Source organism: Erythrolamprus reginae, chromosome 1, assembly GCF_031021105.1.
Source record: "Erythrolamprus reginae isolate rEryReg1 chromosome 1, rEryReg1.hap1, whole genome shotgun sequence".
NCBI classification, from domain to species: Eukaryota; Metazoa; Chordata; class Lepidosauria; order Squamata; family Dipsadidae; genus Erythrolamprus; species Erythrolamprus reginae.
In genome coordinates, this window is record NC_091950.1 from 279,610,291 (window position 1) to 279,634,143 (window position 23,853).

General features: G+C 38.4%; 1 protein-coding gene across 1 annotated transcript in view; it reads left to right on the top strand.

Moving 5' to 3' along the window:
• The window catches only part of CD109 (CD109 molecule), a 90,571-nt gene extending 85,877 nt beyond the window's left edge, over nucleotides 1-4,694 (top strand). Inside the window, exons 32-33 of the mRNA XM_070764042.1 lie at nucleotides 384-486; nucleotides 2,081-4,694. Coding sequence (XP_070620143.1) covers nucleotides 384-486; nucleotides 2,081-2,253 — 276 coding nt within the window. The 3' untranslated portion in view covers nucleotides 2,254-4,694. The remainder of the gene's footprint in view (nucleotides 1-383; nucleotides 487-2,080) is intronic.
• Nucleotides 4,695-23,853: the final 19,159 nt, after the last annotated feature.

Consider the following 23,853-nt stretch of genomic DNA (forward strand, 5'->3'; position numbering starts at 1 on the left):
ATTATAACTTCAAATAGTTGCTGTCCAAGGCAGTTGATCTACCTATATTTGCCTTCAAAACAAATAGGGAAATAAGAATACATTTTGTTAAGCATGATTCTATATAACAGTTATGGACTGTTGTGTTCATGTTTTCAAATCAGCTTCTGTTTATGATTCTAAACTTATGTGCAATGCGTCTACTGTTACGGACAAGCTATAGATAAGATTGTCAGAAAGGACACCTATTTGTAAATACTGTATATTACTGTTCTGAGTAATGCAGTTAAAGATGGATGCATAAGTAGTTTCTTTTTTAAAATATTAAACATCTAGTTTTTCATAAGTATTCATTATGGAAGCATATAAACCTTTCTGAAATTTATCTTTTTTTTTTTTTGCAGTTAAACGAAACACAGGTTTGTGTGGACATTCCAGCTGTGAGAGACTTCAAAGTGGCAAATGCCATGGGTGCTTCAGTGACTGTGATGGATTATTATGAACCCAGTATGTGTCAATCACTTTTATGCATTAAGTGCTCAAGTATGCAGTTTAGGTGGTAAAAGGAAGAATGAATTGTTGTATGTTAAGGAAGGACCAGGTTCAATTAATAAAGACTATACAAGTAGAAATAAGCATGACTGGAAACCACAGGAACTTAAATAATGTTAATTCTCTTAAACCTTGAAGAAATTGGAGGTGGTAGAAGGGCCTTGTTTGGTGGAACATAAAGTCCATTAAATGTATATTGTCTGAAAGACTGATAATTTTAGGATATAATTATTCTTCAATCAAGAATTATTTTGTTACTTAAAGCACTCAACAAATTTAGCAATAATTTGGATTCATGGATATGGTAAAAAATGACATTGATTGATTGATTGATTGGATTTGTACACTGCCCCTCTCCGTGGATTCTGGGGGGCTCACAACATGTCAATAAAACAATATACACATTACAAATGGATCCAATTAATATAGATAATTAGCTAAAACATTATAAAAACTAGATATCAAAACCATTCATTCAATACATTCAATGCAACCAAACATAGTAAACATTCATTCAGTTCAATTCAATTCATTCAATACAACCAAACACAGTAACCATTCGGTGGCCAGAGGCTGGGATCTAATGACCCCAAGCCTGGTGGCATAAATAAGTTTTCAAGTTCTTTTGAAAGGCGAGGAGGGTTGGGGCAGTGCGAATCTCTGGGGGGAGCTGATTCCAGAGGGCCGAGCGCCCCATAGAGAAGGCTCTTCCCCTAGGCCCCTCCAAGCGGCATTGTCTAGTTGACGGGACCTGGAGAAAGCTGACTCTGTGGGACCTAACCGGATGCTGAGATTCATTTAGACGCCATAGTTCTTTATAGCCCACTGTGGGCAGTTTACAATATCAGCATGCTGCCTCCAACAATCTGGCAAAGTACAATGATGAAGTTATAGGATAGTTTTGCTTCTGATATTGTTTCACAACAGCATATACTGTATTTTTAGGAGTATAAGATACACCTTTCTCACTAAAAGAGGCTAAAAATTTGGGTGAGTCTTATACCCCGAATGTAGCTTTTATTAAGCTTTTTTTTAGTCCTAACATGCAAACGAGTGAAGCAATCTTCCATGCTTTCCTTGCTAAGCGATCTTCTCTTTGCCTGCTTTTTTCACTTCTGCTTCGTCCAACAATCAGCTGGGCCTCTGTGCTTTAGAAGCTTTTTTTTCAGCCTTAACTAAGTGCTAACCCGTGAATTGATCTTCCATGCTTTGCTAGCAAAGCGATCTTCCCTTTGCCTGATTTTCTCATTGTTTCTCTCTCTGAAGCGAGAGAAAAGTGAAGTGTTTTATAAACTGCTTTTTATCCCCAACCAGGGGATAAAAAGCAAGCACACGTGCTCAAAACCAGCAAACTATGTACAGAAACTCATCAGATTAAGGACTAGCTAGATGAATACCTGGTAGGCAGATTATCTTTTCCCTATTTTCCTCCCTGAAAACTAAGGTGTGTCTTATATTCCAAAAACCACAGTAAACACTATCAAATAATAATTTGTTTGAAATGTTGGGCCCTAACGCTTTTTCTTTGCTTTTCAATTGTTCATAATAGGGAGAAGAGCAGTGAAAAGCTACAACTCCAAGGTGATGAAGTGTTTGACATCTTCTACTTTCTGTGAAGACAATAAATCTAATTTTTGTAAAACAGATGGCTCTTTATCCGTTTCTCTCTCTTTGGAATTGTTAGTACTGCTAATGCTGTCAACTTGCTATGTTGTTATCTGATGTAATAACTGGGTGACTTATGCTTATTGCACTGATGACAGTACCATTGATTGTATTTTTTTGCATAAGGAAAATATGTCTGGAACCTGTGAAAATTGACTTATGAGTCCAAACTCTGTGCAAGAATTTGCATCTCAAATTAAGTAAGGGTAAATTGCTTGGATTGGAAAACTTTTCACATTTGTACCATTTTTATTTTCATTGGCATCTTCTATACTGGTGTTTCTCACCCTTGGAAATTTTAAAATGTGGGTTTCAAATTCCAGAATTCCCCAGACAGCAAATCCACACAGTATAAAATTACCAAGATTGAGAAACACTGATCTTTATCTATTAAATGCTCACATAGGGACTTGCTGCAAAATCTTATATACTGCATATGTTTGCCTAGTAATAAGTATGAAGTGTATATAAGATGGCAACCTAAGCTATTTTCTCCAATGAAATAGGGGAGGATTCAGACTATATTATGCTTTGAATTAGATAATCTTAAAATTAAATTGCTTTGTTTAAAACTTTATTTTTTTAATGTAAAGCATATCTGAATGAAGCCAAATTGATATTCAGGAAAAAGCTGGAGTATATATTTTGTATTACTGGTAGTTTTTTTTATTTTTATAGTAAATTTGAGAATTTTTAAAGGAGTATTTTTAGTTTTAGTACTTATACTATATATTAATTAAGATTTACACCCCTAATTTATGGGATTTAGTTTATGGTACATTTCAGGCTAACAATTCATAAGTGATATCTACTGTACTGGCACAGAATAGAGCATATCCTTCAAAGCAGTTTAATAAATACCATAATTTGGGCCAGATTAACATTCATTGTAATATTTACTGATTTCCTAAATTGTGTTCTAAAAATCCAAATTAGTCTTATATGCATTGATCATACAATATGCACATAAGAAGACATATTAAATTACCACTTAAAAAACCCCCAATTTTAAGCAACTGGCCATAATTGATATTTGAGTAGTCATATTGTGAAAAATGCTTAAACTGTGCTAAAAACAAAATATGTGTTGGAGTGCATGATTCTTGTATATGTGTTAATGGTAAATATAAGAAAGCAAAAGATTTATATTATGATAAAGGGTTCTTTTTAATTAGAAATTTTGTATTTTCTTTTACAGTATGACATTTATTGCTTGCCCTAATTGTTGCTAGAGAGTAAGATAAAGCAGTTTAGTCGCTTGCTTCAAATTGAACCCATTTTGTCTTACCAATCCTATGGACAAAAAACCAGAAGCTGTTATTAAACTAGAATACTAGCCCAAAAAGGAACTCTATCTCTGAAGAATTTTAATGTGGTACAAACTTAATGATATGTTACTCAGTGATAGAGCGCCTTGCAGAACAAGAAAGACTAGCAGTATACAGTAGGTAATCCTCTACTTAAAAATCATTTGTTTAGTGACTATTATAACTGCACTGAAAAAAGTGAATGACTTATGACAGTTACATGTAATCAGATTTGGATACTTGGCAACTGGCATGTATTTATGATGATTGCAAGTGACCTGTCATATGATCACCTTTTATGACCTTCTGACAAAGTCAATGTGGAAGCCCGATTCACTTAACATGTTACTTAAGCAAGAAGGATGGTAAAATGTGGCAAAAGTCACTTAACAACTGTCTTGCTTAGCAATAGAAATTTTGGCCTCAATAATGTTTCTAAGCCGAAGACTATCTCTATAGGAACAAACAAAATATTGACATTGAGATGGCCGGAATTAAGTCTGTCAGTCTAAATAGAACACAAAGAACTCAGTCTGAAGTAAAGACAGCAGTGTTTTTGTTGATTGAAATCTGCTTCCATTTTCCTTAAAACTAAGGTTCAATAAATGAATGAAAAGAAAACTTGAACCATTAGAGTTCAATGCCAGTATTTCTAGGCTGCCAGTGATGCAGAACTATCAAATATCAACTGTATATTGCAACAGTCAAATTCACTTAGGAAGTGAAGCACTGGATTAAAATAATGATGTGGTCAGGCTCAGGTTTAAAACTTTAGAAAGGAAACTATGAACAAATGTAGACAAATATGTGGTGAATATTAAGATTTATATAAGAGAAATTTAAGCAACTTTATCTGCATTACGTCTTAAATGCATATAATCAATTCTCAGGGAGTTTGGAATATCTGCTTATTTTATTTGGCACTGTATGCTTCAATTTGAATATTATATTATACTGTATTATATTATATTATATAGGACTGAGAAAAAGTGCATGGAATAAAGAATATGTCTTTATACAAATTTCTCAATTCATATATGTATACATCTGCCTAACATTGAATAAAGAAATGTGCGTTGTAGCTGCAAGAAAATATATGTTTAAGATTTCAGGATTTTGTACATGTATATCAGAATGAGGGCTTTAATTATGTTCTAAATACTCTATTAAAATATATATTTGTGCTGAAAATTTAAAATATGCATTCTTACCAGATCACGAGAACCCCCCCCCCCTTTCAATTGTGGGTTGCTACTGGTGCGATAGGCGACTCTGCACCAGTAGCGGCCACCAAACTGTGAAATTTGTGTGTGACCGCTCCTTCGGGTGCCACCATCTTTTTCCTTGAATTTTTGGTCATTTTGCACAGAAGCAAAAATCTCATTGGGGATGCACCAGGGGTGGGCTGCTGCCTGGATGAGGGGGGATGCAGTGGGGTAGCGAAAATGGAGTTCCGCCCCAGAGCACCCAATTTGCACTGAAAGATGAAAGAAAATGCAGGGCATCCTGCATAAGCCACGCCCACAGTGTGGTAGTAAAATTTTTGGTAACCATTCACTGGGATGCATGCATGTGCATAGCACGCACACACAGGAATCCTCATGCTGTGTACCCAGTAGGTAAGAGGAATCGGCCCCTGCCCCACTTTAATAAATATATCTATATAACTGGTCCCAAACTGAAATAAACACAATGTGTTTTTGGAGTCAGCCCTGTATTATTATTATTATTATTATTATTATTATTATTATTATTATTATTATTATTATTTAGTAGACTTGCATGCAGTGATGGGCTACCAAAATTTTTATTACCACACTGTGGGTATGGCTTATGCATTTTGTTTCAACATCTTTCAGTGCAAATTGGGTGTTCTGAGGTGGAGCTCCATTTACGCTACCCCAATATGTTCCCCCCCTGTCCAGCAGTAGCCAACTCCTGATTATCTACTATATAAAGTGTATGTACACACACACGCGCGCGCAGCTCTTCTAAAATTATACACATTCAACCTCATTTACTGCGATAGGAAAAACATACCCAGAGCAGTGTTCCCTCTAATTTTTGTTTGGGGTGGGCGGAAAAGTATAGTGTCTGAGCGGCAGTCCCTTTGGGACTGGGCGGCATTCTTTCCCTCTCACTCTTTCCCTCTCGGCTTCTGGGCAGGTTTGAAAAACTCTGAGTTGATGATGATTTTTAAGTGAGCCATTGCTCACTGCTCAGCTTAGAGGGAACTATGACCCAGAGCCCAGAAGGGGAAAAAAAGAAGAAAAGAAAATCAAAGTTTTGCCACTGGTACTGTGTACCTGACCAAAATTTTGCTACCGGTACTGCGTGCCTGACCGTACCCGTAAGAGCCCATCACTGCTTGTATGCCGCCCCTCTCCGAAGACTTTTCAAATATGTTCTTCAAAAGAAAGCACTTTATGACTATGTTGTTTAGTAACAAATATTCCATTGTTAAGTAAGCCCTACTTGTAGCAGGTAGGATTATCAAATTACTGGTGTTAAGTGAGGGGCTACCTGTAAAGCTACTGCAGCTGCTGTATAGGGAGAATCTACAGAATACAGAAGGCTGGATCTTGTATCCATGGCCATTTAAGAGAAATTTTAAAAAAATGGCTTTATTATATGCTGGGAGGGCGGAATGATAGAGTCTTGGTTGTAGGAGAATCAAAAACTGAGGAGATGGAATGAAGGACAGAACACATGAGTAAATTGTTAACTATGCACAGAGTTATCTTAGATGCTAATAACAGTGATTTAAAAATGCACTGCCACATTGCGTGCACTAGCCTTTTTCTATCACTAGATGATCGTCATTTGAGACATGAAAGGCTTTGTCTTTGAATGATTTAACTTCCCCAATGAAAAAAGAAGACTGTTATGTGAGATTTTGCATTACCAAATAATTACAACAGAATAGCCTACTATACTATTCACCCACATCGCCATATGGTTTTAGTCCCTCTGTAGAATACTTGATGGTTATATGTCAATTCACCACATAAAGGCAAAACAAAATCCCCGGGCAAGGAAAAATGCCACAGTCTTCTAAAAGTATCCTCCCCATTGCAGGATATTTAGCAATTTCCCTAATATTTTATGCAAATTGAAAACACATGTCAAACTGATAATAGTTAACCCACTCTTCGATTATGTTGTCTCCTAATGAAACAAAGAACCAAGTTCTTCCCTACTTACAGAGTAGAGGGAAAAACCAAAAGGTCTTGTAATCAGTCTTCCCCAAATAATTCAGTCAAGTAATTCAGGTCTATGCTGCTCTTTTGGATCATCCCAAAAATAAAAATAAAAATAATAAAAATAAAAATAAAAATAAATTGCTCTGCCTCTTGACAGAAAGCCCATTATTTGCCACTTTAAAAATAATGAGAAGACCCATACCATGATCAAATGCTAGCATTTTATATTGAAAGAGTTCTGAAGAGCATTTGAAAAGAGGGTGCTGAAGGTCTGTTTTAGCTTCTGTGTTGTTGCAGAGTACAGAAGCAAGGCATGGTCAGGAGATGGCTGTGGGTTGTCAGTAAGCTGAGGATTTCTCTCATTTGGATTCCGATCTGGACAATGCAAATAATTCAGGACTCAGAGCATCTTCTTTTGAGGCCGTTTGTCTGCATTTTCTGAGCCTGGGCTAATGATCCTGGAGATGTTCGGTGATCCTGGAGATGTTTCTGCAGTATCATCCTCTCTGACATGTTCTAGAAGATGAAAAAAGATGGAAAAGAAGTTTGCTTATCTACTCCATAGGCATGCAAAGCAGACAAATAAATACAGAGGGAACATGAAAATACAAAAAAGTTAAAAAGTGGTGGAAGCACTAGTGAAATAAAAATACAGTAAGTTCTTTATTGTACTCAGTATCTCACTGACAAGTCAAAGTATGTACTTGCTTTTAAAAATTCTACAAAAACCAGAACAACCTCAATTCTAATTCAGTTAAGAAAGTTATAAATAATGTGATCTTGTCTAACTCTTTGGGCTATATTAGAATTAAATAAAAGATTTCCCTTAATAAAGTGATGCATTTCAAAAATACATGGGGAACAGAAAAACACAACTCTGTTCTGAGACAAATCCTTCAGAAAATAACTTAATTCATAATTAGCATTTTAAAAAGGCAGCAATAGTTGATCTTTAAAGTTCAGGAGGATGAGATGAAGATGGGAAATATCCAGATTTCATGTCTCAACATCTTAGTTTTTGCTCAGCTACTTCTCCCTGGCATTTTTTACTGATCGTCTAAGAGGATACTATTATTATTGTCTAAGAGGATATTGTTCCCCATTCCTGGTAATCGGGGCCAAGTAGCCACAAGGGTGTTTAGATGATTGATACATAAGGCATAACATTTCATTCCTCTTAAGAGCCTTTAAGAAGGATTCAGAATACAGGTTGGAGTGGCCTTCCGAATTGTTCCAAAAGTTGCTTCCAAGTTGTAATAAAATGAGACACAATGAGAAAACTATTACATATAAGAAAAGTGATCATATGAGTTATATTTAACTTAATTTAAGATAGATGGAAATTAAAAATGTAACTGAACCCATTTTTGTTCTAGCTTCAACCCTCAAAAACTAAGTGTGGTTCAAAAACAGATCATATGCCCTCTGTCATTCATAATATGGAAACACCATGTGTGATGTAAATGATAAATCAAAATAAACACTTCCATTTATAGTGTATTCGTAGTCAAATATGTCAGTAGTGGAATTCAGAAAACTATTACTGAGTCCTCTCAGCCATGTTTCAGTTCATGTTTATATTATAAATTACCAAGCCAAGTCAATAATTTTTATTACTTTGAAGATAGATAGCAATTAACAAACTTTGCTTAGCACAACTACATAAAATTAAAGCTCACAGATGTAAGGCAAACCTTTGGGCAAGTGCATTACCTATCTCTCTGGGATTCTATGTATTTGAAAAGGATAGCACAAATTCAAGAACAAAAGTTCATTGATGTGTATTGTCTGTTGTTTTAAAGATGTGAATTTAGCACCAAAACATGTATATGTATATGTGTATATGTTGAGCTTTCCATCCTTAGAAGAAAATAAGAAACAGGTTTGCTTGGCATGGTGTCAGAGCAAGTGCTCTGCAGATTGGATGTAATTAAACGGTGAGGTTTGGGAAGACTTTGGATCAAAGTCATGTTTGTTCTGATTCTATTGAATATCTTACGTTCTTGACATTTGTAGAGTCTGCTATGACAATCTGCTGTTTTAAGGGTGTTGACATGACAAGTTACAGAATAGGCTACATGTGTGGATCAAGCCTGACTGCAAAACATGTTCCAAAACATACTGGAATGCAGATAGATCGCAGAAAACTATTTTCCCATTCAAAGGTATCAAGCTGAGCATAATATTGAGGGCAATATTCCTGGAGATAAGGAATTCTTGCTCAAGGCCAAGTTTGTGGCTTGTGGAAATAGTGATGGCCAGATTTTTCTATGGCTGATGGAATTCAGAGTTAAACACTAAATACAAGATTGCTGCTTGATTTGTACCAGTTGTCACTAAAGAGCATTCTGAAAACGTAAAGACGTCTTTTAGGAACAAATGCGTGCCTACCCTGGATTTTATGCACAGCAACTAGGCCAAAGATAATATCACACATCACCATGAGAATAGTGTTACACTTCTGGTTCCTCCTTCGGCAATATCGGAAGCTGGGGCTGCGACCTCTGCAGCCAGTTCCAAATACTCCATACCTGAGGGTTCGAATTCAGACCTAAGCCCCCCAGTAGAAGGGGCAAAGCAAAAGGAGACCACCAGGAAAGTAGATGGGAGCTGAATCTCCTCTCCCCAAACTGGCACGGCCCTAGCCGACGGAGTGAAGTTGCAGCAGTTTTGTATGAAAAAAAGAAAAGAAAATATTAATATAAGCTTGATGATGATGGAAGAAATGAAGTTATAAAATAATATAAGAAAATATTAATATAGGATAGAAAAATAAAAATGAATGTTCAACTGGTAGTAATATTTTTGAATATAAGTCATAATAGGAAATATAAAGATTGAAAATATGTCACATTTAAATAATAATTTGACTAAGTAATTGCAATTGATGTCCTCTGCAACACACATTTTCCAATTGGTTAGGTAATTATTGTGTTTAAAGCAGTGCTTCTCACTATAGATATAATTCATTCCTTTTCCTGTTTAGTACAAGATTGGGATAAAATAAATACCTGGGCAACACCAGGTAATCAGCTAGTCACATAATAAAAACACGAACAGAATGTTGGGAAGGAAAAGCATTTCATGGTCAATTTCTACAAAAGAATGAGGGGAAAATGGATACAGATAAAACCTGGCAATATCTCACAACTGGAACATTTAAAAAAGAAAGCAAAGGCTTGATTTCGGCTGCTCAAGAGTAAACCATTCAAACTTATGCAATCAAAGCCATAATTGAAAAATTACAGATTGGGGGGGGGGAGTATAAATAGTAGTTCATATGTTCAGCTCATGCAAAATGTTAGAACTAATAAACTAATTTATAAACAACAACATACCATAGCCGCCAAAATGATTCACTTGAACATCTGTAAAAATGATTGTGCACTAGTTGTTAAAAATGGTTAAGAACAGAGTTGAAAAAACAATACAAAATGAGCAGGTTAAAAACAGCGTGGGCTTTCTGAATATAAACCCATAGTCCCGGCTCTTAACACAACAGATTTAACTATGGTTGAAAAGAATAAAATGTAGATAACTAATGTAGAAATACCAGGGGATAGCAGAATAGGTGACAAAAAAATGGAGAGGATCACAAAGTGTCAAAATCTGAAAAACAAAGTTGAAAGATTATGTCATGAACTGACCATGATGGTTGCAGTGATTATGGACATATTGGGTGCCATTGGACGACACCCATATAATGTGTGGATTGACAAAAATGCCACCCATGAATTATAAAAGGCCACATTACTAGAATCTGTATATATTCTGTGCTGATACATTACAGCATTTAAAGTTCCAATGCCTATGAAGACCAACACTAGCGGGCGGCTGTAATTTCACATTGTTTTGAACATATCATAATGTATGTATGTATGTCTGGAAAAGAAAAAAAAAAGCAGTGTATGCACTACCCAGAGCCAATCGGAGCAGGCTTTTCATATGGATTATTATTATTATTATTTATTTTATTTCTATGCCGCTCAATCCCAAAGGACTCAAGGTGGCTTACAACAATATAAAAATATAAATACAATAAAAAAGAAGTCAAATAAGGAAAATCTAAAACTGTAAACCCCAATTTAAAAATCCCATAATTCAATCAATTCAGGCAATACACACACGTACATACATACAATATAATTGGCCATGACAGGGGTCAGTTTCATGGCCCCCAGGCCTGCTGGCACAGCCATGTCTTTGTAGCCTTTTGAAAGGCCAGTAGGGTGGGAGCAGTCAGTTTCATAGAGCCGGGGTGGCCATAGAGAAGGCTCTCCCCCATGGTCCGGCCAATCTGCATTGCTTAGTTGACAGAACCCGGAGGAGGTCAACTCTGTAATCTTATTGGTCTCTGGGAGGTATGCGGCGGGAGACGGTTCCGTAGATAGTCTGGCCCTAAGACATGTAGGGCTTTATAGGTGATAACCAACACCTTGAATTGTGACCATAGACTAATTGGTAGCCAGTGCAGCTTGCGGAGCATAGGTGTTACATGGGTGTACCAAGGTACACCCATGACGGCACATGTGGCTGCATTCTGGATTATTTGCAGTCTCAAACACTCTTCTAGGGTAGTGTTCTGCCGGTGTGTCCCAACCGCCCGTAATTACAGGGTAATTAGTCCAAAAAGACACACACCACACGATAGAAGGAAAACTAAAAGTCTTTATCAACAGAAAAGCAGAAAAAACTCCCTTTTTAAATGTCAAAGGGATTTTCTGGTACACACAAGGCACAGTTTAAATGCAATCCAATTTCTCACCCAGTAACTGGGAAATTGAGTCCAATTCCAAAGTCCAGAAAGTCCACAAACAATCTTGAACAGGGAAACAGCAAACCCATGATCTTAACGAAACTATGAATCAGATAAACTTCCACAAGGCTAAACCAGCACACTGCTCTTTTTATCTGTAGCACTAATTACAGCAGCCCCACCCAACCACAAGTGCTCTCACTTATCTCCTGTAATAATCCTCCAGTTGTTCTCTCCTATGCATCACTCTATACATGCGTGGGTACGTCATAAGTTCTTGTTTAGAATCCAGGGATGATAAGGATGATTGATCTCCTGGGCTGTCTGCCAAACTCTCCTCTTCCCTGCTACTCACGCTTCCTTCGTCAGAGGAGCCTTCGTCGGGAGATTCTATCGGGAGCAAAACAGGCCTGTGGCACGTGGATGTTTCCCCCACATCCACCTCCACACTCCTTGGGGCAGGAGCTGGGCCAGAGCCAACCACAACAGGTAGCCCCATGTAGAGTGCATTGCAATAATCAAGACAAGAGGTGATGAGGGCCTGAGTGACTGTGTATAAAGCCTCCTGGTCCAAACAGGATGAGGTGGATGAGGTTGAAACTGACGATCACCCATTCTTAGGATGCCACATGCTAACTTTGCTTGGATAGCAGCACCAAGACATGTTCTGGGTGCCCAGTAAAGATATGTTGGGAAGTTTAAATTTTTTTTCCTGGTGGCTTTGGGAGTATAGAGAGCAGCAGTTTCAATTTGTTGCCAAAATAAATATGTACATATTAGAAGACTTAGTTGAATACCTGTGCTCTGCTATGAAACTATGTGACCGTGCTTGATAAATCAACACTTACAGATTGAAAATTAATGAGTAGTTACGATTGGCTTCTCCTCTCCCCTTTTCTCCCTTAGGCTTGCTCTGCAGAAGCCTCTCCTATGCTATCCTGTTCTCTCCAGAGTTTTTTTCAGGTTGGGAGAGGGAGTAGAACGTCTAACTAATTAGCATCAGAGCATGTTAATAATAATATAAGAAATACTAATGATCTGATGGGCGTTTTGAAAAATCCTTTCTTAGCAAGCACCTAGCAGCCAAAAGGAACATACATGCCAAATTCAAGTTTATAGGCTTTACGGTTCTGGAGATTTTGTGATCTCAGTATGAGTGGTGTTCACATCTACATAGAAGATTGGTTGTCTACTCTGCTGCCCATTGTGAATGCATGCAAACCAAGTGATTATTCCCACCAATATCTCTCCTGAATAAGAGGTTTCACATGCCTGGTCCCTTTGAGAGCTGCAGTTTTGAAACTTTCTGTTGAGCCATCTGGATTGAAATATTTGATGGAAGCAAGGGGAGAGATATGCCTCCACAGCGTAATCTAGCCTGACTTCAGTGTATAGGCAAGCAGTACCCAAAGTAGATACAGGGCTCCAAAGCATGGGGTGGGTTCTAACTTACTTTGCTGCCAGTTTGCTTCATCCCGTCTTGTGTGGCCATGCTTCATGGGCTCGGGTACACTATATGTGTGCATGTACGTGGCAAAAAAAATCACACACACACACACACACACAAAAATGCCAAAAAACACATGCCGACTACATGCACAGTGCCGGAATCTCAGATTCTGTGCATGTTCAAAAGAAAAAAAATAAATGTTTTTTTAAAAAAGATGGTGGGGCCTATGGATCCGCACCAACCGAGCCGGTTCCCTGACATCAACAGCAATTCATTACTGGTTTAGGCGAACTGGTCTGAACCAGGAGGAACCCACCTCTGCTCCAAAGGTGTGAGAACTACAGGCTTCCAATAGAAAAACCACATGAAAATTTCCGTTCTTGCTGTTGCCGTTACTGTTATTCCCAAACCGCAAACTTTTAAATTAATAAAAAGTATAGATCAAGTTTCCCTTGACCTTGAATCTAATGAGGTGTTACATAAATGTACCAGGAATATTATCCCAGATTACTGAATTACACAAAATAATAATTTAATGTTTTTCATTTCCTCTTAAGGTCTTGCAGAATGAAACATGTCAAATTGAGTTATCGAGCCTCCTATAAAAGGGCTCAGGAATTAGAATTAATGCTAATGAAATGTACTATATAAATTGATCCCAAATGTTTCAGCAGTGCAAAGGCTGTGCACACATTCCACACTGAAGAAGCTGAGCTAGTTATAAGGTTTCAGAGCTATGGAATTTCTTAGTGAGTGACCTATTCCTTTGAGGCAAGGTTTCCTAAGAATTGATCCCTTGATCTGGAAAAAGATAAAGAATGCACTGACCCAACTGTTTGTGTAAAATTTACATCCTGGTATTCAGTGCCATATCAATCTTCTGAGAAGAGCAGGGCATGTTCTTTGGAATGTTCACCTTCATGCAGTATAGTAGATGGAGGAGAAGGTACCAAGTCAATGTGGCAGGTTTCCCAAATTGTGAAATACACCTTGGGAAGGTGCAGACAGAATCTAGAACAGTGGTTCTCAACCTTCCTAATGCTGTGAACCTTTAATACAGTCCCTCATGTTGTGGTGAACCCCAACCATAAAATACAGTGATACCTCGTCTTACAAACCCCTCATCATACAAACTTTTCAAGAGACGACCCCAGGGTTTAAGATTTTTTTGCCTCTTCTTCCAAACTATTTTCACCTTACGAACCCGCCGCCACTGCTGGGATGCCCCGCCTCCGGACTTCTGTTGCCAGCAAAGTGCCCATTTTTGCGCTGCTGGGATTCCCCTGAGGCTCCCCTCCATAGGAAAACCCACTTCTGGACTTTTTGCGATGTCTTCCCTTGGAATGGGCTGGGGATGGAGATTTTACAGTATCCTTCCCCTGCCATCACCCACTAAACCACGCCCACCAAGCCACACCCACCCACCAAACCACACCCACAGAACCTTTAGTAAAAAAAATTGAATCCCATCATTGGAAATACCAACTTAGAATGAGTCCATTTAACTTTATTTGCCAAATTCCTTGCATTTTCTTCACCATGACCTTATAGAACTATACGTATATGGGGCCTATTCTTATGTGTAATGTAAATTATTTGGCAAAGCAGGAGGTTTGGGGAGGAACGAAAAAATGAGAATAAAGAAATTATTATCATTTATGTTTATAATCACTCCAATAGCAAAAAAAATATTGATGCACTTCAGATGTGGCTTTACACCAAATGTGTAATTTAGCTAAATGGAACAAACCTGAGCTGCATGCAAAACAGATTCTCAGAATGCAGATTCTCAAAATTCTTTTCACATGAACTTTTTGTCTAGCAAAGGACTGAAAACCTCATGAACTTGGTTGTGGGCTGCAACAAGAAAGTCTGCAGAAAGTCTCTTGGATAAGATTTTCCAGCTTTCTACATTGTTTCCAGAAACAATGTCATGAACCCTTGGTCTCTGTACTGGGCAGGAAAGAATAAGTAATTGTTATGGAAGCTGTGCAGTGTAATCGCCCACATTTTTTTAAAATGTGCCTGTAATATTTATCCTGTCAAATGATTACAGTCGCCATACCATTGTTTCTTGTAAGAAACAATGTGAGAAAATGCTTAACGTAATGACATTGTGGTATCCACATTTTTTTGCAATTAGAAGTAGACTGTAGTAGACTGTCCCTTACAATATTTACCTTCTTTAAACAGGATCCTACTAGCTTAAAACATACTTTCCCATACAAGTACCAATCTATTCCAGAATGGTATCACATTAGGTCACAGCTAAAGACTCAATGTTCCACCAGCTCTGTTCTTAAGGTGCCCTAAATAGCACCTCCTCATTCCTAATGTGAGACAAACATTTAAATATTCTATCAGAAACATCCTGACTACAAACAAGTTGGCACGGGGAGAGAGAACATATGTTTTCTAGAGGAAAGTTGCATAACCTTTCACTCTTAAGAGTTCTAAACAAAACACCATGAAGAATTTAGACATAGTCTCCCACCCCTTTTTTATTGTGCCAGATCTAGGCAATTATTTATTTATCTATTTATCTATTTATCTATTTATCTATTTATCTATTTATCTATTTATCTATTTATCTATTTATCTATTTATCTATTTATCTATTTATCTATTTATCTATTTATCTATTTATCTATTTATCTATTTATCTATTTATCTATTTATTTATTTATTCATTCATTCATTCATTCACTCACTCACTCACTCACTCACTCACTCACTCATCCGTTCATCCATCCATCCATCCATCCATCCATCCATCCATCCATCCATCCATCCATCCATCCATCCATCTATCTATCTATCTATCTATCTATCTATCTATCCATCTAATTAATTAATTAGATTTGTATGCCGCCCCTCTCCGAAGACTCGGGGCGGCTCACAACAGCAGAAACAATACAAATCCAAAATTAAAACAATTTAAAACCCATTAATATAAAAACAATCAATAAGGGAAACTTATTATTGCATTCCCTTTTTTATTGCTTAAAGCAGATGTATATATCCAAATATCTACCTAGTAGAGATGGCAAACCTTTTTTGGTTTACATGCCAAAAGGGTGTGTACACGTTTGCTAGCATACGAGCAAATACTCAGATCCATTCCCTCCCCCATGCATGCGCATCCCAATGCTGCTCCTGCGCACAATCTTTCCCATCCCCACACATGCACACAGGCCTCACTAAAGCCTGGGACGGTGAAAAAAATGCCCAAATAGTAAACAGGAAGTTCAGGAAAACAGATTTCTGGTTTGCCCATTGTATCTTTTTTTTTGTACTCTGGAGCCTTCAGGAAAGCTTCCTAAAGACCCGGAGTGCAAAAAATAGCACAATGGGCAAATGGGAAGTCATTTTCAAAACTTCTGGTTTGCCCGTTGGGCTGTTTTTAGCACCCCAGGGCTTCAGGAAGCTTCCCTGAAGGCTCCGGAGTGCCAAAAACAGCAAACAGGCAAAGCAGAAGTCAGTTTTTCTGAACTTCTAGTTTATCCATTGAGTGAGTTTTTGCATTCCGGGGCTTCAGGGAAGCCTCCCTGAAACCTACGGAGAGTGAAATGGCCTTTCCCAAGACTAAAAATCTGCTGCTAGTGCGCACATGCATTCTGGAACCGACATATGGCAACGCCTTGCATGCCCTCTGATATGGCTCTACATGCCACCTGTTCTAGGTTCACCATGACGGTTCTATAGTATATAAGCAGCAGTGGACTGATGCCTGGATGCTCAGTAAATAATAATATTTATTAATTAATTAATTAATTAATTAATTAATTAGATTCGGGGCGGCTCACAACAGCAATAAAAAACAATATAACAGTGGAACAATCTAATATTAAAAACATATAAAACCCTATCATTATTTAAAAAACCAAACAGCAACATTCATACCAAACATAAAACAAAGTATTAAAAAAAAGCCTGGGGGAAAGGTGTCTCAACTCCCCCATGCCTGGCGGTATAAGTGAGTCTTAAGTAGTTTACGAAAGACAGGAAGGGTGGGGGCAGTTCTAATCTCCGGGGGGAGTTGGTTCCAGAGGGCTGCGGCTGCCACAGAGAAGGCTCTTCCCCTGGGGCCTGCCAAACGACATTGTTTAGTCGACGGGACCCGGAGAAGGCCAACTCTGTGGGACCTTATCGGTCGCTGGGATAATGATGATGATGATGATGATGATAATGATATATTAGATTTGTATGCCACCCCTCTCTGAGGACTCAGAGCGGCTATACAGTGATCCCTCGATTTTCACAATCTCGATCTTCGCGAAACGCTATATCGCGATTTTTCCCACCCGATGACGTCACTCTCTTCCTTCCTTTCTCATCTTTCTTTCTCTCTCTCTTTCTCTATCTTTCTTCTTCCTCTCTCACACTCTCTTCCTCCCTCTCTCATCTCTTTCTTTCCTTCTCTCTCTTTCTCTATCTCTCCCCCTCTTGCTGGCGGGCGGCGGGCGGCGGGCGGGCGGGCGGGCGAGTGGAGGCATCAGCGAGGAGCCGGGGTTTCCCCTTTGCGTGGGCGGCGGGGAAACCCCGATCTTCGTCTGCTTGCTGCTGCTGCACTGCCAAGCAGATCAGCTGCTGGGCGGCCGCAGCAGCAGCGAGCAGACGAAGATCGGGGTTTCCCCGCCGCCCACGCAAACTCCACCATCTGCGCATGCGCAGCCATGGAAAAAGGGCGCGCATGCGCAGATGGTGTTTTTACTTCCGCAACCCTACATCGTGAAAAATCGATTATCGCGAGGGGTCTTGGAACGGAACCCTCGCGATAATCGAGGGATCACTGTAATGCCATCTCCCCACCTTTACTGTTACTAGTTCATGAAAATGTGAAAAAATAAGGGAGAGCATCATCTTTTTACCCAAGGGGCTAATAATAACTTATCCATTCAGCTTTTGTTAACAAGAAGCTATATTTGTGATCTGGTCTCATACCTCCCCCACCCACCCCGAAATTCAATTCCACTTTGGTGTCCTTACTGCATGATAGAATCATATGCTTCTAAGTACAGCCTTCATTCTGTGCCTAAAAGGGTATCTCATGTTAGACCTCTTCAAGGACTGTATAATGTGTTTAAATATTTTGTTTTAAACAGATTTTAATCTATTCTGGGTTAAGGATTTTTAAAATATTTATAGATTCTGAATGTGGGCTCGTTGTAGTTTTCAATCTGAATATTTTAAAGTGGTTTTCCATTGTTCATTACTTGACAGTATAATGGCATTGAGATTAAAGGATTACATTTGTAACACATAAGAGATGCTTTAACATCCCATTCAATCCTCTCTAAGAAGTATAATGGATATTAATTAAATTAACTGAGAAAGAGCTACAACTTCTCAGCTGCCTTTAAATACCCCAATTAAATAAAAATAGCCATTTCCTTATGTTCTCCTCTTTGTCTCATAGCCACACTAACTTTGGTTGAAAATGTAGCAAATGTTAGAGAAATTGAACGATGAACTGTCTCAACCTGACACCTTTTTTCTTACTTTTCTTTTTTCTTTATTTTCTTTTTCTTTTTTAAAACAAACACTTTGTATGCTACTCACGAACAGAACAGAACAGGCCTTACTTGGATTTAACATAGGTTTTCCATTCAAAAACAAACAGAAACGATGAGACCACTTTCAAAGAAGAGACGAAGAAGAGACAGAATTCCTGGTTTAATAACATAGGAACATCTGAATCTACTCTGAGTCAAATTATTCCATATTTCCACCCCTAGTCCTGGGAATATAGTACTGGTATTACAGAAGCCCCACAGGGATGATAGCTTACTTTTCAACTAGGAAATGGAAGATGTCAAAATATTGCATTTTTAATTATAGCCTCTCTGTGACATTAGAAATGTGAAAGTGTCAGTTGTGTCATACTTTCAGAAAGAGCCAGCTCTTATATAAATTTTTACATGTTGTTACATTTCATTGGAATTCCTGTAGCCAATTTCCAAGTATTGGTGATAATGGAAGACAGCATTCCACATTTCTAAACTTCTTTTGGTGTTTGAAGTCTGGACTTTTTGGGATTTTAAAAAAATAAAATGTAGGACTTGGTCATTTTTCAGTGCAGCTTCCTCAGCAATAACCAGCTTTACAGCTTTGCCTTGGGCAAGATCTGCATCTGCCAGTAATTCAATTTCCATACTGTCTCCATCACAAATAAAATGGTTTGTATCTTTTCTAGAATATTGTAGAATGTTTCATAGTGGTGTTTGTCTAGAGCAGTGATGGTGAACCTATGGCATGGCTGACACGCAAGCCATTTCCCTAGCTCAGCTCCAGCATGCATGTATATGCCAGCCAGCTGATTTTTGGCTCATGCAGCAACTCTGGGAATGTGGTTTTGACTTCCAGAGAACCTCCAAGGGGATGGGGAGGGTGTTTTAACCTTCCCCTGGCTCCAGAGAGCCTATTGGCCCCACCAGAAGATGGGAAACCTTTGAAAAGTGTTCGGAAACTTCAGATTATGCAGAATGCAGCTGCGAGAGCAATCATGGGCTTCCCTAGGTATACCCATGTTACACCAACACTCCGCAGTCTGCATTGGTTGCCGATCAGTTTCCGGTCACAACTCAAAGTGTTGGTTATGACCTATAAAGCCCTTCATGGCATCGGACCAGAATATCTCCAGGACCGCCTTCTGCTGCACGAATCCCAGCGACCGGTTAGGTCCCACAGAGTTGGCCTTCTCCGGGTCCCGTCGACTAAACAATGTTGTTTGGCAGGACCCAGGGGAAGAGCCTTCTCTGTGGCGGCCCCGACCCTCTGGAACCAGCTCCCCCCAGAGGGTCGGGGCCTTTCGTAAACTCCTTAAAACCCACCTCTGCCATCGGGCATGGGGGAATTGAGACATCTTCCCTGGGCCTAAACAGTTTATGCATGGTATGTTTGTGTGTATGTTTGCTTTTAATAAGGGTTTTTTAGTGTTTTTAAATTATTAGATTTGTTGGACATTGTTTTATTGTTGTTGTGAGCCGCCCCGAGTCTTCGGAGAGAGGTGGCATACAAAACTAACTAACTAACTAACTAACTAACTGACTGACTGACTGACTGACTGACTGACTGACTGACTGACTGACTGACTGACTGACTGAGTAAGAAAGTAAGTAAGTAAGTAAGTAAGTAAGTAAGTAAGTAAGTAAGTAAGTAAGTAAGTAAGTAAGTAAGTAAGTAAGTAAGTAAGTAAGTAGGCCGTTTCCGGCCTTCAGAGGGCCTCCATGGGGGTGGGTGGGTTGGAAGCTGTTTTGCCCTCCCCAGGCATTGGATTATGGGTGTGGGCACTTGCGCATGAGTGACAGTGTGTGCACATGTTCTTTTGGCACCCAAGGAAAAAAAGGTTCGCCATCACTGGTCTAGAGTGCATAAGTGCACTTATGTGCCTAATGTCCCTATCCTACTGTCTTATTATCCTTTCTATTACTATGTTCTACTTATGTTATGTTAATATGTACTATAATACTATACTTGTTTGACAAATAAGTCAATTAAAAAAATAGAGTATATAATAGTCAGACAAAATATTGTCAAACTTTTTTCCTGAATAAAGAATGTAGAAATTTTGTAGCACCGACACATATTGAGAAAGTTGACTGTTTAGCTTATTCACATCTGAGATGCCAGCAGCTGCTGGACCATGGCCTAGTCTCTAGACATAACACTGCCAGTCCCATTTCACAAATTCTTCAATATGTGGGAAGGAACGGAAAAAGCATGGCTTCTACGTTCATCAAAAGCATGGAATGAGGCTTACCAGAGTAAAGTTCCTATAGTAAATGTGCTGCTTGTTTTTTCATTACATTTTTTCAGTATTTAAATAGAGTAAGACCTTTCTTTTTTGTATTCTGCAAAGTTTGGTATGCTGGGGGATTGTGGGATGGGGGTTAGATAAAAAAATGCCTTCCTTTTTAAGAATGAAAAAATGGTTGCATAATAAACTAAAAATAAAAGATTTGCAGATGTGAATCATAATAATTTATGGTGTCCTACTCTGAACCAACTGAAGAGCAAAACAGTTTTGTAACTTTGTTTTTAACCTCATAATTCATCCAGAAATATGGGCTACACAGTTGCCTTAATGTGTGCAAGACAGAAAGTATTCCTCCATTTTTGATTGTTAATATTTATTCATTCTCTCTCTTTTTTGTCACTTGCTTCCAAACTATAACTATGGTATCTGCTTAGATATAGATACCTCTGTCCTTTCATTTATCATTTGTGTGTGTGTGTGTGTGTGTGTATACACATATATTCCTACAGGTCCCTAGTGTACACACAGGGTAAAATGTTCAAGATCATGGCCATTACTACATAGGTCCCTAGTGTACACACAGGGTAAAATGTTCAAGATCATGGCCATTACTACATAGGTCCCTAGTGTACACACAGGGTAAAATGTTCAAGATCATGGCCATTTCTACATAGGTCCCTAGTGTACACATAGGGTAAAATGTTGTATGGCGAGCATAAGTGTACTAGGGTGCCTTCCGTCCCCTGTCCAATTGTATTTCCTATATTTTATATACCTTTTCTCCCATTCATATATCCTTTCCTCTACTCTTCATGGATGTATTCTATTCTCATATCTCTTCTATCCCTTCTCTGACATTTACTACTACATGTTTTTATTCTCTTTAACTTTCAATTTGTATTGGACAAAATAAATAAATAAATAAATAAATGAATGAATGAATGAATGAATGAATGAATAAAATAAAATAAAATAAAATAAAATAAAATAAAATAAAATAAAATAAAATAAAATAAAATAAAATAAATAAATGTTCAAGATCATGGCCATTACTACATAGGTCCCTAGTGTACACATAGGGTAAAATGTTCAAGATCATGGTCATTACTACATAATTGAAGCCACACACACATTGAAACGAAGGGTAGATTTCAACTGAGAAATTGCAACCCACCACATTGAAGTTTGACCACTCATTCCAAAAACTACCTTGCCTCCTACCATTTAATAAGAAATTTAGTCAGCTTCATAGAAGAATTGGATAAAAATGAGGTTTGCTAAGCTTTGTTTAATATTTCAGTTACTATTTATCGCTAATATTTCGGTTACTATTTCTTTATCGCTTTCTATTATTAGTAGGCAAGATATACATGGAAATTCTTCTTAAGCAATGGTGCCAACTTGTAGCCATTTAACTCTTCTTGGGCAAGTTTCATCACAAACTTTGGAAAAATCCAAAAGAGCAGGAGGAGCAGAGAAGAAGGGAGACATGGAGAGAGATGGAAGAAAAGGATGAAGGAGAAAATGAAGAGAGAGAAAATGCTGAAATGGGAAAGAAACAGAAAAAAAATCATGGCATAAGCTGCCCAATTCTCTATGAAATCTGAGTGGGAGAAGGTAAGAGAATGGAATGATAGAAAGTAAAAGGATGCACAGAAGAATGACTGAGGCACTTGTATGTCTAACACAGGGCAACATGCAGTAAGGGAGAAAGACCTTAACAGAATGACAGAATCAAGGACAACAAGCAGTGTTTCCCTTGACCTCATTGCATGTCACCTAAAATGAACATGGTACACAATTGAACAAATGTGACCCTCAATTAAAATTGGTTCCTTATTCTTCTTCATTGTGAAAGGTTTCTGTTAACGTTCTTAAGCGTGAAGCTTTCCAGCAAGGGTACTTCAGACCACAGCTTGCAGTACTTTTCAGAAAAGCAATATTTTAAACTTTAACCACTTTCTTTATGGGTGGTGAAGGGGATAATTGAAAACTGTTTCGACATTAGCTACTTGGGGTTACATAATGGGATGTGGCAACTATTTTAGGCATCTGGCTTGTTAAACATTTAACAATATAATAAATTCTGTCCCTGGATGGAAGATCTAAAGCAAGGCAACAGTAAAAAACCCAAAAAGGTCAAGTTCATTCTTTGTCAGCAGAGAAAATGAAGCCAAAAGGGTATCTTAACCCAACCTGCTTCTTCTCAGCTGGTTTCTAATTAGGCATTTGACAAGAGTCAAAAATAATTTGTAGAAAAAGTTAGGAAATTCTGTTTTGTAGGTGCAGCGGCCAAGCATTTCAAACTATGCAGTAATTTGACTCTGGCCACAGAAATGTACCACAATTAATAGGCATGAGTAGAAGGCCGGTGCAGTGAGGTGGGCCAAAGTACTGAGATCTTTCCTAAAAATCTCTATTTTCAGAAAAAGTCAGAGCTGGACTAATTGAAGAAGCTTTTGGCCTTGATCTTTTCTTCTACAACAGTGTTTCTCAACATTGACCATTTTAAAATATCTGGACTTCAACTCCCAGAATTCCCCAGCCAGCTGTCCTCGACTTACAACCATTTGTTTAATAACCATTTGAAGTTACAATAACACTAAAAAAATTACTTATGACCGGTATTCACACTAATGACCATTGCAGCATCCCCATGGTCACATGATTATAATTTGGTTGCTTGGCAACTCTCATGGGTTTACAAAGGTTGCAGAGTCCCAAAGTCGTGTTATATCACCAGTTGTGACTTTCTTAGATGGCTTTTGGTAAGCAGTCAATGTGGGAAGCCAGATTTGCTTACCCTGTGTTATGGTTAGCTTTGGCCCAGCTCCTGCCCCAAGGAATGTGGAGGTGGATGTGGGGGAGACATCCACATGCCGCAGGCCTGTTTTGCTCCCAGTAGAATCTGCCAATGAAGTCTCCTCTGACCAAGGAAGCATGAGTGACAGGGAAGAGGGGAGTTTGGCAGACAGCCCAGGAGGAGATCAGTCATCTGTATCATCCCTGAATTCTGAACAAGAATTAATGACACATCCACGCATGCGTAGAGTGATGCATAGAGACAACAACTGAAGGATTATTACAAGAGAAAATGAGACCACCTGTAGTTGGGTGAGGCTGCTGTAATTAGTGCTACAGACAAAAGTGCAGCCTGGTGTTTTAGCCTCATGGCAGTTTAT